Source organism: Zophobas morio, unplaced genomic scaffold (genome assembly GCF_036711695.1).
Source record: "Zophobas morio isolate AGI-343-1 ecotype UQ-CSIRO unplaced genomic scaffold, CSIRO_AGI_Zmor_V1 ptg000022l, whole genome shotgun sequence".
Lineage (NCBI taxonomy): Eukaryota > Metazoa > Arthropoda > Insecta > Coleoptera > Tenebrionidae > Zophobas > Zophobas morio.
In genome coordinates, this window is record NW_026972127.1 from 6,644,281 (window position 1) to 6,657,370 (window position 13,090).

Consider the following 13,090-nt stretch of genomic DNA (forward strand, 5'->3'; position numbering starts at 1 on the left):
CAATTTCGAGTTTTGCTCAGTCGAGAGTGGTTTTTGCAGATGTGTGGTTAAAGTGTTGTGCATCATGAGACGAAAAATAACTCTTTTTGTTTTTACTTGTCTTATAGCTAGGTGTTACTCTCAAGGTAAATAATGTTTAGTTTGGGGCTAGTTTTTAGTTAAGGTTACATCATGTGTATTTAATTTTGAAAATAATTTTATTATTGTCTACTAAACTGACTTTCAAAATTTCAAAAATTAGAGTAAGAGGTACGGAGAAACAGGTTTAATTGATTTATATTCTCATATCGAATACATTCCATTGTAATAAATGGAACGTCACTACACTAAGAACTGGATAAGATAAGATTATCTATTTTAAATTTAATACGAGGTACGTATGCAGTCCTTTACATGAAATATAAATTACTCAAAAGCTTTTGAAAACTGTTTTCAAACTTTCCTGAACGTAGTACAATCTTTATGTATTTGGTACTACATTGAAAGTAGCTATTTACATATTTTTAAAGGAAATAACTGAATTTTTTTACTTTATACGTAATAAACTAATAATGCATTTTTGAAAGTTTAAATAATGGAAATAACTTACGACCGAAAGACTGTTGGAACAAAATAATAATAATCATTTTGGTTTCTTGAATTTTCTATATTTTTATACATTTTGACACATATTCCAGTGAAATAATTATAATAAGAAAATTGTTTATGAAGATACCACGCAAAGTTACATTTCTAAATTACAGAATGGAATTTCATTAATATTTTAAAATACGATTTAAAAATTCGTACAAACTCTCGTGTATTTTTTTTATATACATTAATTGTAAAATTAGAAAGACTAGGTCGAGTTTTATTATCATCAAGGAAATTTCGCTAGATAACGGTATTATTTCAGCCTAACCGAAGTGGTTCAAATCTTTTCGACCTCAAACATGTTTCAGATATAATTTATCTCTTTATTAAATTTGAAATTAGAAGTGTTCTAGTATAGCCAAAATAGGTAACAATGAGTTTACAATGTGTTTCATATCAGTTGATAGATCAAAATTACTTTATTTAAGTCAATTGTTTGACTAACTTGTAAAAATGATTTTTTGAGTATAATATAAGATATAAATTGGTGGTAGGTTACACCACAACGTTTTTAAGTAAACAGGGGTTTGAGAGTTCTTTTCAGTTTTGCATGGAGTTTACTCTAAATTTTTCTCACATAATCTGTTGCAAATTTTATCGCCTATTTCTTAAAATGGTCTTTTGGTATACTTAGAGTACACTCTAAATTTTAGTCATCTAATCTATTGCAAATTCTTAACTTTGTCTAATTATTATACAAACATTCTGAAAAACTCTTTATATTCAGAACGTTATTTTAGTACCCACTAAATTTTTACGACGTGACTATCACTTTAAATCAATTCAGTTGGATTAAAAATACAAAAGTGCGAAAACAATTTCAGTATTTGAAAAACCATATGATTAGTCCAAATTGGCGATATTTAGAAATTTGAGACAATATCTGAGACGAAAGGTTCTATCGAACTCTCTAAGTCTAGTGGAATTTTTCCTTGTACAGTAACAACAGATATTGTTTCCAAGAAAAAGTTAATCTGTCTTCCATTTTTTTATTTTTAGGTAGTACAAAATGCAACGTCGACGACCCTGAAGGTCATTTAGACTGGCAAACTTTTTTGGTTGCTGTTAATCCAATCAAAGACTCTGAGAGCTTAGACTTACAAATTACATATAGCGGAGATTTTCGTAAGTTAAAATTTATAACAAATTAAGATCGCTTCATACATGGTATGTACTATATCTAAATATACAGATGTGGTGGCGGACACCGAGGAAGAAGGGGCCAAATACATAGATATTACAGCCGACGGTTCAACTTTGAGTATAAAAACCAATGATTATTTCAAAAATAATTATGAAGAAGATCAAAGAGATCAGGCACCTGCCTCCTCGCTTACTATTTATCGAACTCTGTCGATAACATGTGACGGCACAACTTATCAATTTGTGAGTTTCCTTTTAATAATTTCAGACTGACACTAAGAATAAAACAAATTAAACTGTATTATGTTTTAGACTATACAACTATATGTACAAGACACCAACAATCATTCCCCCACATTTGTGCAAGATACCTATACCTACACAATGCCGATGCCTCTGGTACCAAACATAGATCTCACAAATTTTGGCAACATAGAAATAATTGTCGAAGACATCGACTTCTCCAACACAAAGATGAGCTTCGCTGTTGATCCCCCAGAATATTTTTCATTGGACTTTAAAGCTTTGCCAAGCAGGCAGTACCATGCAGTTTTGAAGGTTACACAATATGTGAGATACGACAAAGATTTGACACTGACGATCACCGCAACTGTAAGATTTATTATAACTTCACTTTATTATCCATTAAATGGTTTTATAAATTATAATATGCAATTATTAAATTTTGCTAATTTTTGCATATTTTTTAAGAAATTTAAAATTAATCTCTAATTTTAGGATGAAACTGATCCGTTTCACACTGACACAGCTACAGTCGTAATTAAGAAGGACGCTGAGTTCAGTCAACCCGACATTCCAACATTTTCAGAGCTTATATACGCATTTACTTACTCTAATGATGGCGGCAACCCCGCCATAACACCCGACGACCCTTCAAAACAAATTGTTGTCACTACTAGTGACTCAGACCAAACCGAAGTATCTCTAAGTGATGGTACAACACCAACAATTTCTTTTAGCAATTCCTTATCAAATTCACTTTTTAGAAACATACTTCAAAGCTGAATACGACAAAACCACAAACACAGTCACAATATCAGTTACAGATATACCAGTGGAATCAGCATCCGAATCTATGATGACTTTAACACTAACGGTAAAACTAGGTTCTGAAAGTAGCGAATCGGCCATCATTGTCAAGCTTCCAAGTAATGTCGTCGTCATTATTCCCAAATTTACAGCACCTTACTACACGGCCACATATTCTGTGGATGGTGACGGAAATCCTTCTCTTGCGCTAGACGCCGAACAAGAAATTGCAATTACACAACAGACAAGCAATCTTGATATCGAGCTGGAGGGCGGTGAGTTTTTTCAATTTTACTTGCTTCAATACGCTATGCTTTTTTGTTGCGTTTTCGTAGATGATCACTTTAGTATAGCAAACGTCGACGGTGTATGGACTTTGAACGCAGACAGTCCACTGGACGACGAGATCTTGAAAAAGGGAGAAGATATTACTTTAACTTTACACGCAACAGTTACTGACGAAAATTCAGAAGAGCATGAAGGATTCGGAGTTGTGATTGTAAAATTGCCTCCGGTTCTAGAAGTACCGAGATTTGTAGAAGCTAACTACAGAGGACAATATAAGGTCGATGAGGCAGGTGTTAAAGATACAGTAGAGTTAACAAACGGACCTATAAATATAGTACAGACGGAAGAACCTGTGGATATTGTTATAGTAGACAGTAAGTTGAGCAACACTTGTAACAATAAACATACGAACACAAATAGAACACATAACAAACCATTAGAAACAGTAAAAGAAACTGATGTTTTAAAAATACAGATACTACACACACACAAACAGTAACACTCCAACCGCATACTAACACAGTCAAGAGTCATTTTCTTCTCTAAAAAAATATTCTTCAAAATTTTACAGATGCTGAATACTTCGCATTAATTCAAGGCAGTGATGGGTGGACAGTAGACGTCTTAAAAAAATGGGAACAAGTAACAGAAGGAGGGGATATCGTCCTTACGTTATCCGCAACAGTTACAGGCGCAGATGTAGAACCCGGTTATAGTACTTTAATTATAGGTCTACCCGCAGCTACCGAGGCACCAACCTTTGATAAACCTTATTACACAGCAACATACAAAACTGGTACCGACAAAGACACCTTGGAAGTGCAAGACTCCATAAACGTAGCTGGCGGACCTGATACCGATGTTAAGATTCTCGAGAGTGAAAGTGAGTCTTACGAACACACAAAATTTCATACATTTACACACCAAACACTCACACATATCACAATCACTTTAAACAAAGGACTTCACTCATTTTTTTATTCATGTGCAATCAATGCTCTTCGCAGATTCCGATTGCTTTAGCATTTCTTGTGATGATGGTACTCACATTTGTCAAGTAACTTTAGTCAAAGATCTACCCGACGATGTTATAACTCAAGGAGACGACGTTATTCTCAACATAGAAGCAAATCAACCAGATTCCACTGAAACTGGATTAAGCATCCTCATAATATCACTTGAAACCGTAATACCGAAATTTTCAAAAGCGTACTATAGAGCTAAGTACGAACTTGACGAAAACAACAATGGCGTAGTTACCATGATTGAACAAAATATTACTATTGATTCGCCGCAAGACCAAGCAGTGGATGTTGCTTTCTCGGAAGGTGAGTGGTGATAATACGACAGAGACAACTCTGCGTTCTAAAACAAGTCAGCGCGAGGACAAAAACCACCAACAACGACACAATCAAATGATCAGAATTAGCACACTTTATGCGGATCCACACACTACATTTGGACAACTTCAGTACAGTCGACTTGGAAACAACCATACGCTACAACTATACTCACACAACTTCTGAACAATCACAAAGACAACTACGTTCTAAAATACGAACACTAGATCGGGGACTACACAGGCTGACACTTTTCTAGCGCTGTATCATCAACTCTTGTTTCTCGTTCGCAGTTACGGATAACTTTGGGCTTCAGCAAGATCCTAGTAATGATCATCAGTGGACGGTGACTGTAATTCAAAACCTACCCGACGATGTATTACAGAGTGGTGAAGATCTAATACTAAGCCTTCAAGCTCATATCCCGGGATCACCTAGTAGTATTGTAACTACAGAGACTTTGATTATAGAACTACCTGCAGTAGTAACAACCCCGAAATTTTTGAACGCTATTTACAGTGCTGAATACGAAAGTAATGGAGATGAAAACACAGTAACTTTGTCTAACGGACCTATACAGTTAACCGCAACAGAAAACATAAATGTTGTCTTTGTTGATAGTGAGTACCTACTTAAAGATTTGATTTATCTAGTTACAACAACACACTGTTTTTAATGGAAAGGCACAACAAATACACAGAGAATAATTATTATTGTTTGTAGCTTATTCCGAAAATTTTGACTTTACTCTGGATACTGATCCACAAATTACGGTTAAAAAACCATTAGGAGACGACGTAATCAGTCAGTACCAAGAAGTACTACTGACCCTACAAGTTTCCCTTGAGGGATCGACAGACGATGTAGAGACCACTGTGATAGAACTAAAACTACCGCACCTCGACATACCCAAAACTTTAAAATTTAACAACCCTTCTTTCGTGTTTTCGTACATTGTCGAAGGTGACACTCATTCTATAGACCAGAAAGGACAAACTATTAGAGTCACTAACGGTGAAATGGCGGCAGCAGTCACCATTATGGAAGGAAGTAAGTAAAATTAGGTGAACCAGGACGCTTTTATCGAAGCTAAACGTTGTAGCACACAGTGACAACTTCAAAGTGAGACGAAACGATGAAGATGACACCTACAGCATTATCATTGCCAAGAACTTAGAGCAGAGTGTCATTGATAGTGAAGTAGACATTCTTCTAGTTTTGGATGCAAGTCTGGCATTAGTCTATGATGATTTTGCTACAGTTTTAATAAATCTACCTGCGAAAGACGCCGGAATACCTCCTCAGTTTAAAAATACATTCTATGTAGGAAATTATGTCTTGGGAGAAGAAAAAGACGGAGATAGAGTGGATACGTTCGTGATTGATGGGAACCAAATTAGCCTAAATGACGGAATCAGTGAAGAGGTTTCTGTAACTTTGGCAGGAAGTAAATACGAGTCATTTTTACCCAACACACGACACACACCACATGCTACACTTCTGATTTGTTATGATCGTGGTTAATGTTAATTATTTGCAGCAAATTCGCAGTTTTTCAAAGCTGAACTTAACGACGACAAGAGTGTTACCGTTAGTCTGACGAACAATTTGGATCTCAAAACAATTCTAGGTGACGTCGATATTGTATTAACTCTGCAGGCTACGGATCCAAAAGTTACCGAAGTGGGTACAGCTACTCTAGTTGTAAAACTTCCGAAAGAAGTTACTCCAGCAGCCTTCACACAAGCACATTATACGGGTAGCTACGACGTTGACAGCGATCCAGATGTTGTCAAAATAAACGAAGCGATTGAACTCAGTGGAAATTATTTAGATTCTACAACAGTTGTTTTGGTCACACCAACCGGTAAGAACAGAGACCACACTTAACCGATCTGGATACATAACAGGCAAATTGTAGGACTGCAAGACAACTTTAAATTATCTGATGCTAGTCCATATACAATAACGTTAACAAGCGATATCGATGATGTTCATTCGTACAACGAAATTGTACTTACGCTTGAAGCTTCTATAGATGGAGTTCCTCGTAAAACAAGTGCTACCGTAGTAATTGAAGTACCAGCTATTCCGCTGCCACCTAAATTTTCATATTCGCTATATGAGTTCAAGTATGACTCAGATACAGTAACGTCTACTGATGGAAAAACGATTACTACTGACCCAAGTGATACAACTGCAGTTAAAGTTGTTATTGGAGATCGTAAGTACCTACTTACTACAGATCACACACGTAATCACAGAACGCACTAGTACACCAAATTAATCATTACTTCTAGCATATACGAAGAATTTCAAAATATCTCCCGTTGGAGACGCAGGAGAATATAAATTTGAGGTCACAACTCCTCTTGATCAAACTATTATTGATCAAAATGTAGAAATATTTGTACAATTGGATGCTACACTAACTGGTTCAACTGATACTTCTTCGGCAACTGTAGCCATAAAAATGCCAGAAAAAACGGAGAATGTAGTTCCCAAATTCTCAAACGCTTACTATAAAGCTACTTACACCCACAACGACCCTGATGAAGACATTGTAACTATTCAAGACCCAGTACCTATAACCATTGCCAGTGATCAAGCAAGTGACACTGTAGTAAATGTGATAGGCCGTGAGTAGAGCACAATTAGCTATTCCCATTCGAATGTTCAACGTGATGTAACCTTTTAGAATACCAAGAAAATTTTAAAGCAGAATTTAATACTGACACCAATTCGTGGGGTATAAAAGTTACTAGCAAGTTGGATGATACAACATTAAGCCTGTTAGAACTCGTTATACCTCTGGAAGCTGTGTTATCTGGAGCCGCCGACGTAGGATCCGCTGCACTCGTTCTATCGCTTCCAGATTCTGAAAAGGATCCTATTCCATTATTCGAAAAACCCTCGTACACTGCTCAGTATAGTTTAAATGATGACGGTACCCCTAACGTTACTGGCGATCCTATTGTTGTCAAAGTTGCTGACCTAACATACGCCGAAGTCACACTTGCGGATTATACCGACTACTTTGTTCTAACACCCAACGGCGACAAATCGCAATGGATCATTTCTTCAAGTAGTAAAGCTCTGGATGACGATACTTTAAAAAATAATCTAGAACTAGTGATACAACTAAACGCGCATTTGGACAGCGCTGTAGCTGATGGAGCTGCTGTTCTCGTTGTCACACTTCCACACCAGAGCATTACGTTTGATGCCCCGAAATATCAGGGTGCTTATAAACATGATAGTGAAGATAGCACAAAAGATAGTGTAGATATCGCAGACATAACGATCCAACCAGCCGGAGCTAGTGCCTCTATACAGAATAATGGTAGGTCAAATCATTTCACTGTGTAACGTCTTTCGCTTTTATCATGCAAAAATCAAAAGTCCCATATCTATCCTAGAAGCTTTGAGTCATACAAAGATTTTTTAGCATACCCAGATAATTTTGATATTCAATGCGACGATGAAGGCAAGTGCAACTTGCAACTAAAAGCCCCTCTTGAAGACACGGTACTCACAAGTGAAAAGGAAATTATACTAGTACTGGAAGCCTCAAAAGCAGACACTACTGCCACAAGCACAGCTGCAGTTATCATCAGTTTGCCTTTACTGGAAACCCTCGACGCTCCCGAATTTACCGAAAATGTTTACGTTGCTCAATACGTGGTAGATGAAGAAACCGGTGCAATTACCATAACTCCTGACAACCCAATACAAATTAAAGGAGAAACCGATCTCAATGACTTTAATTTTTCTCTTGATGGAGGTAAAGTTTGTCATTCTTCAACAGATCTGTTTTAAACTAATTTATTTTAGACAATTCTGACCATTTCAATTACAATTTTAATGTAGACCATTGGGACATTATAAATAGTGAACCACTACCAGACGAAACTCTTAAAAACGAGGTTTCCATCCTTTTGAATTTGAAAGCCACTAAACCCGGCGTGTCGGTTCCTGGACTGGCCGGATTGGTTATTCAACTCCCCAAATCAAGTAAGTTGAGGCAATGTTAAATTTTTAAAGTCATACTTTTGCTAAATACTAAGCAAAGAAACATAAACTACAAGTTTAATTCTGGTTATAGCGGATCCCGAAATCTTGTCTTTCACTCAAGTTGCATACATCGCAAATTACACGGTCGTTACTGGAAATAATAACGACGTCCTGGACATTACTAACGGTCCAGTTAAATTTGATGGTGTGGATGATGCCAGCACGGTCAAACCCGATGTGGTAGAAGGTACGGCTCCAGGTACATAATTTTGTAGCCACTGAGTGTACTTTATTTCAGACGAGTACAAAGATTACTTCAGTATAACTCCTGAAACGGACGGTTGGACTATTGCAATGCTAAAAGACTTTTCTTCTGAGATAACTGACCAAATATCTCTAACCGTAACTCTTAAAGCTACCCTAGACGATCGGTCTGGAGAATGCGCGCTTGTCATCTCACTACCTAAAAAGGTTAGTCCAGCGAGCTTCCAGTTTGAATTCCCAACATACCGTGCAGAATATGAACAAGTCCAAGATGGAAAGGACAAAGTATCGTTTGCAAAATCTATAACTCTTACGGGGGATGTGGACGGCGTCACTGTCGAGATCGACGGAGGTTTGTATTTTAGAATCACATCAACTGGATAAAAATTATAAATGTGCTCTTGCAGATTATGCAACATATTTCGTTGAGACAAACACCGGTAACACAGTTTCAATTGAAGTAAACAAAGATCTCCCAGACGATGTTTTGGACAAGGTAGCAATCACTCTTGATATTGTAGCATCTAAATCAAACGAAAAGGCAACATCCACTGCAGTTATAAACCTTCCCAGAAAAGTTGTTCCATCTACTTTTTACTTTGACAGTGGTGTTTACACAGGAACGTATAATGAAGATGACACATTTGCTCTTGATTCTGACCAAAAGATTTCGCTTACGGGAGACATTGATCATTCGGCAACATTCGCTGCAAATGGAGGTTTGTCTTGTTAGTCACTGAATGACTTCTAACTACTCATAAACGGTGTTTTTTAGACTACGCGGAGTACTTTGATGTATCGTACGACGGTGAAGAAATAAAAGTTACGTTAACAAAAGCTCTTCCAAGTGAAGTGGTTGAACAGAAAATAACAATTCCTGTTGAAATCGTGGCTACTAGAGAAGGAGTTCACACACCAACTACTCTAATTGTAAAACTTCCGAAAAATTCGGCACCTGCAACGTTCTATTTCGAGCATAATGTCTATACGGTACAGTATAAAGATGACGACGACAGTCTCGTTCAACCGGATATAAATATTGAAGGAGATTCAGACAACAAAGCCAGCGTTAAGCTGATCTCATCAGGTTGGTTAAGCTTTTAACAATGACTGACAAAATATGAATATATTTTTTCACAGACTACGCCAAATATTTCGACGCTGGATACACAAATGGCGCAGTCAAACTTACAGTAAAAGAACCAATTACAGATGAGATAATTGCGGAGAAAGGAGCTATAACTGTGGATCTTGAAGCTACTAGCTCAACTGATGAGGTCGCAACGGCCACTGTGGTTATAGAACTTCCAAAAAGAAACACTGCGGCTACTTTCTACTTTGATAGCACTATTTACGAAGCTAGTTATAATGATGACGGCGTTACTGTAAACGGAAGTATAACTCTTACAGGGGACTCAGACAGCACCGCTACTGTTGAAGTGCAAGGTTGTATAATTTGATATAGTATTCAAAGTTGATAATATTGTCAAAACTCACATTGTAGGAGAGTATGCAGATGACTTCACAGTAACATATACCGACAATACAGTAGAACTTTCATTGACAAAGACTCTTCCAAGTGATGTTCTTGATACCTATGCAGCAATAACCGTCGACATTGTAGCCACGAGAGGATCAGAAACGGCAACCACTACCGTAGTTATAACACTACCGAAGAAAATTGTCCCTGCATCGTTTAGCTTTAACAGCACTCACTATGTAGGAGACTATAAAGTAGATGATAATGGGAATACACTTGCAGTTAGTGCTATCTCCCTGAAAGGTGAAACAGAAAATGTTAAAGTTACCATAGAAGGAGGTTTGTCATTTACATTACTTACACCATAATCACCGTTACAATATCCGTTTTGTTACAGAGTATAGCGACCACTTTAGTGTTGGCTACGCTAGTGGCAATGTGAACATCTCACTAAAGAAGCCTCTTGATAGTGACATTCTCGACACGAAATCGGCAATTCCTCTCGATCTCAAAGCTGTCAAAGCTGACGAAACAGTAATAACAACGCTTGTAATAACACTTCCAAAAGAAGCATCAGTTGGTGACTCTGAAGATGACAAAACCGGACTCATCGCAGCAGTGGCGGTGTTGGCCGTCCTTTTAGTAGCATCACTAGTAGGAAGTGCAGTGTTCTACTATTTCAAATTCAGGTACGTTTTCTAAAACACAAATCACGCATCGTCTGACGTTTATTTCCAGGCGAGGAAGTTCCTACAATGACATAGACGAAGGCCGGCCGTCGGAGAGGTTTAGAAAAAATAGCACCACAGACTCGTAAGTAGTTACTTTTAGTTTAAAACACGCTGACACTCCACAACATTTCAACAGAACACGTACAGACTTTCTGAACACAAACAATAATACAATATGACTAATTTGTCTGTATCAAATTTCAGGAGAGCGGCGTACGCGTATTAATTATAGATGATAGAGAATTTTAGAATTTAATTTAATAAAATTACGATATATTATTTTTTGTGATCAGAATGAATAAATTATGATTACATTAACTGCTGTTTTCTTCCTCGTTCACCCACAAAACCAAACAAGAAAAACACAACACTTCATTTGTTTTAGAAAAAAAGTTGAACACCCTACGCGCAGAGCGACGGGGGTTATAAAGTACCCGCTAGAAGAAGTCGCTGAAAATGGTGAGACTCCGACGGAGGAAATGGAGCCAAATTTGGAAAAGAGAAAATCTGTACAGTTTGATACGATTAATATTGATGAGTTAGAGATTGAGAAGCCGGAAGACGACGACAACGACTTTATGGGAGATAGTGAGGCGGAGGACGGCGACGATACACGAAGAACCTCAAGAGTGTAGCGCTAGAATAGATAAATTATTATAAATTACTCAGTATTAATCAGCCGGCTGGGTTGGTTTGTACAAACTGCATACTGATATTTTCATTTTAGTAAAGTATTTATTATTTATTTTATTACTGTATTTGTGGGAAAATCCACTAATAATTAAGGTACATATATAAATATTAAACATGATAAAGTGTGAAGTACGATAGATAAGCGCAGGCGCTAAAAGAATAGTGAGTTGTGAGTATTTTAGGATCGTTTTTAGCAGTAAACACATTAAAATATTCAACCGAAGGTTTTGATTGGTGAGTCCAAATCCCACCCCTTTATTCTCGTACTGGTCGTGGATTGATTTTGTTGTACGGAATGCGATTGGTTCTAATGAACATGGGCGGAGTTTAAAAAAAGCGTATGTGGCCATCGCTAGTAAAAATCCCCCTGCTAACATTTTGTTGTTGATTTTTTATGACATTGACATTCTATAAACAGTTTCAACCGCAAAGATTAACTGATAACATTGTTAAATCAAAGTCATTACTTAAATCAAAATGCGTTAATCGATTACCTCGAAATCTCTAATCATAGACAAAAAAAAAACATATGGAATACGATCAAAATCACAATAAGCTGATATCGGAAACGCTGCGCTGTAGAACGACGCCGTCGAGAATAAATGTTCGAATTCAAGCCGCAAAAACATCATTAAACCGGTAAGAGAATAAATTAGACCTGAAACGAATCACTAAATTGTAAGGAAATATTAAAGCCCTCCCGTTTTTTGAGTCCACGATGATATTAATAGTGACATCTGAATAAGTAAATTTCCTAAACAAAAGCAACACGACGTGTTGACGTCGAAATTTCACACATTTTGGATTAGAACACATTAATAATAATAATTAATTGCGCTTGTTGAAAAACCAGAAGTGATTGCCAAAACGGCAAATGAGTGAGCTTTTCCTGCATTACCAACCCCCTCACCAACTACCAACCTAAAAAGTTACATTTACTAATTCTCTAGACGGTCTGGCACCTTAACTAAAGATCTTTGTACATAGGTGACTATTTATTTTCCAAATTTAAATTATTCAAATGCGGTTTCACGTTTCTTTGTTTCTCCACTACAATATTGTTACGATGATTATGTACAGAATAATTCAGACTCGACTGGAATGGATTTGACTAGACTCTACTTCTCCCACTGTTTGGACTCCACTCGTTGCCAGAGACTGCCTCGTTCCCGAAGGTGGCCTCTATTTAAACCCATACATTCCTCTGGATGGTTCGCGAACGCCGCTTCGAGGTTTTTCTGGACCCCGCCATCGAGACTTCCGGTAACCCGCTCTCGACTTGTGTTTATGCGAACGCCGCCCTACCGCCGTCACCGATAATGAGTCACCCATCATCGTCGCACATACTGGAAACCCATAGGCGGCGTATATAATAGGTAATACTCTTACTAATGTCTTTATATTTATATTTATATTTATACTTAAAATCCTACAACGTCTCAATTAACCTCGAA

At 37.2% G+C, this 13,090-nt stretch overlaps 1 protein-coding gene across 3 annotated transcripts; it reads left to right on the forward strand.

The window, feature by feature from the left end:
* Positions 1–3: 3 nt before the first annotated feature.
* On the forward strand, positions 4–11,854 carry LOC135133469 (uncharacterized). Of its 3 annotated transcripts, none has more exons than XM_064061882.1 (27): positions 4–125; positions 1,633–1,758; positions 1,826–2,019; positions 2,089–2,388; positions 2,515–2,731; positions 2,784–3,101; positions 3,162–3,488; positions 3,686–3,997; positions 4,122–4,442; positions 4,748–5,074; positions 5,178–5,504; positions 5,557–5,901; positions 5,995–6,321; positions 6,376–6,678; positions 6,755–7,093; positions 7,153–7,797; positions 7,903–8,238; positions 8,289–8,468; positions 8,560–8,715; positions 8,767–9,084; positions 9,140–9,451; positions 9,508–9,819; positions 9,873–10,178; positions 10,237–10,551; positions 10,610–10,901; positions 10,951–11,025; positions 11,329–11,854. In XM_064061882.1, the coding sequence occupies exons 1-27, from the start codon at positions 65–67 to the stop codon at positions 11,576–11,578; spliced, it is 7,641 nt and encodes a 2,546-aa protein (XP_063917952.1). In that variant the 5' UTR covers positions 4–64; the 3' UTR covers positions 11,579–11,854. The 3 variants fall into 3 exon arrangements, with proteins under 3 accessions (XP_063917952.1, XP_063917953.1, XP_063917954.1); XM_064061883.1 differs by lacking the exon at positions 11,329–11,854 and adding an exon at positions 11,148–11,261; XM_064061884.1 differs by lacking the exons at positions 4,122–4,442; positions 4,748–5,074; positions 5,178–5,504; positions 5,557–5,901 and having other exon boundaries at positions 7–125.
* Positions 11,855–13,090: the final 1,236 nt, after the last annotated feature.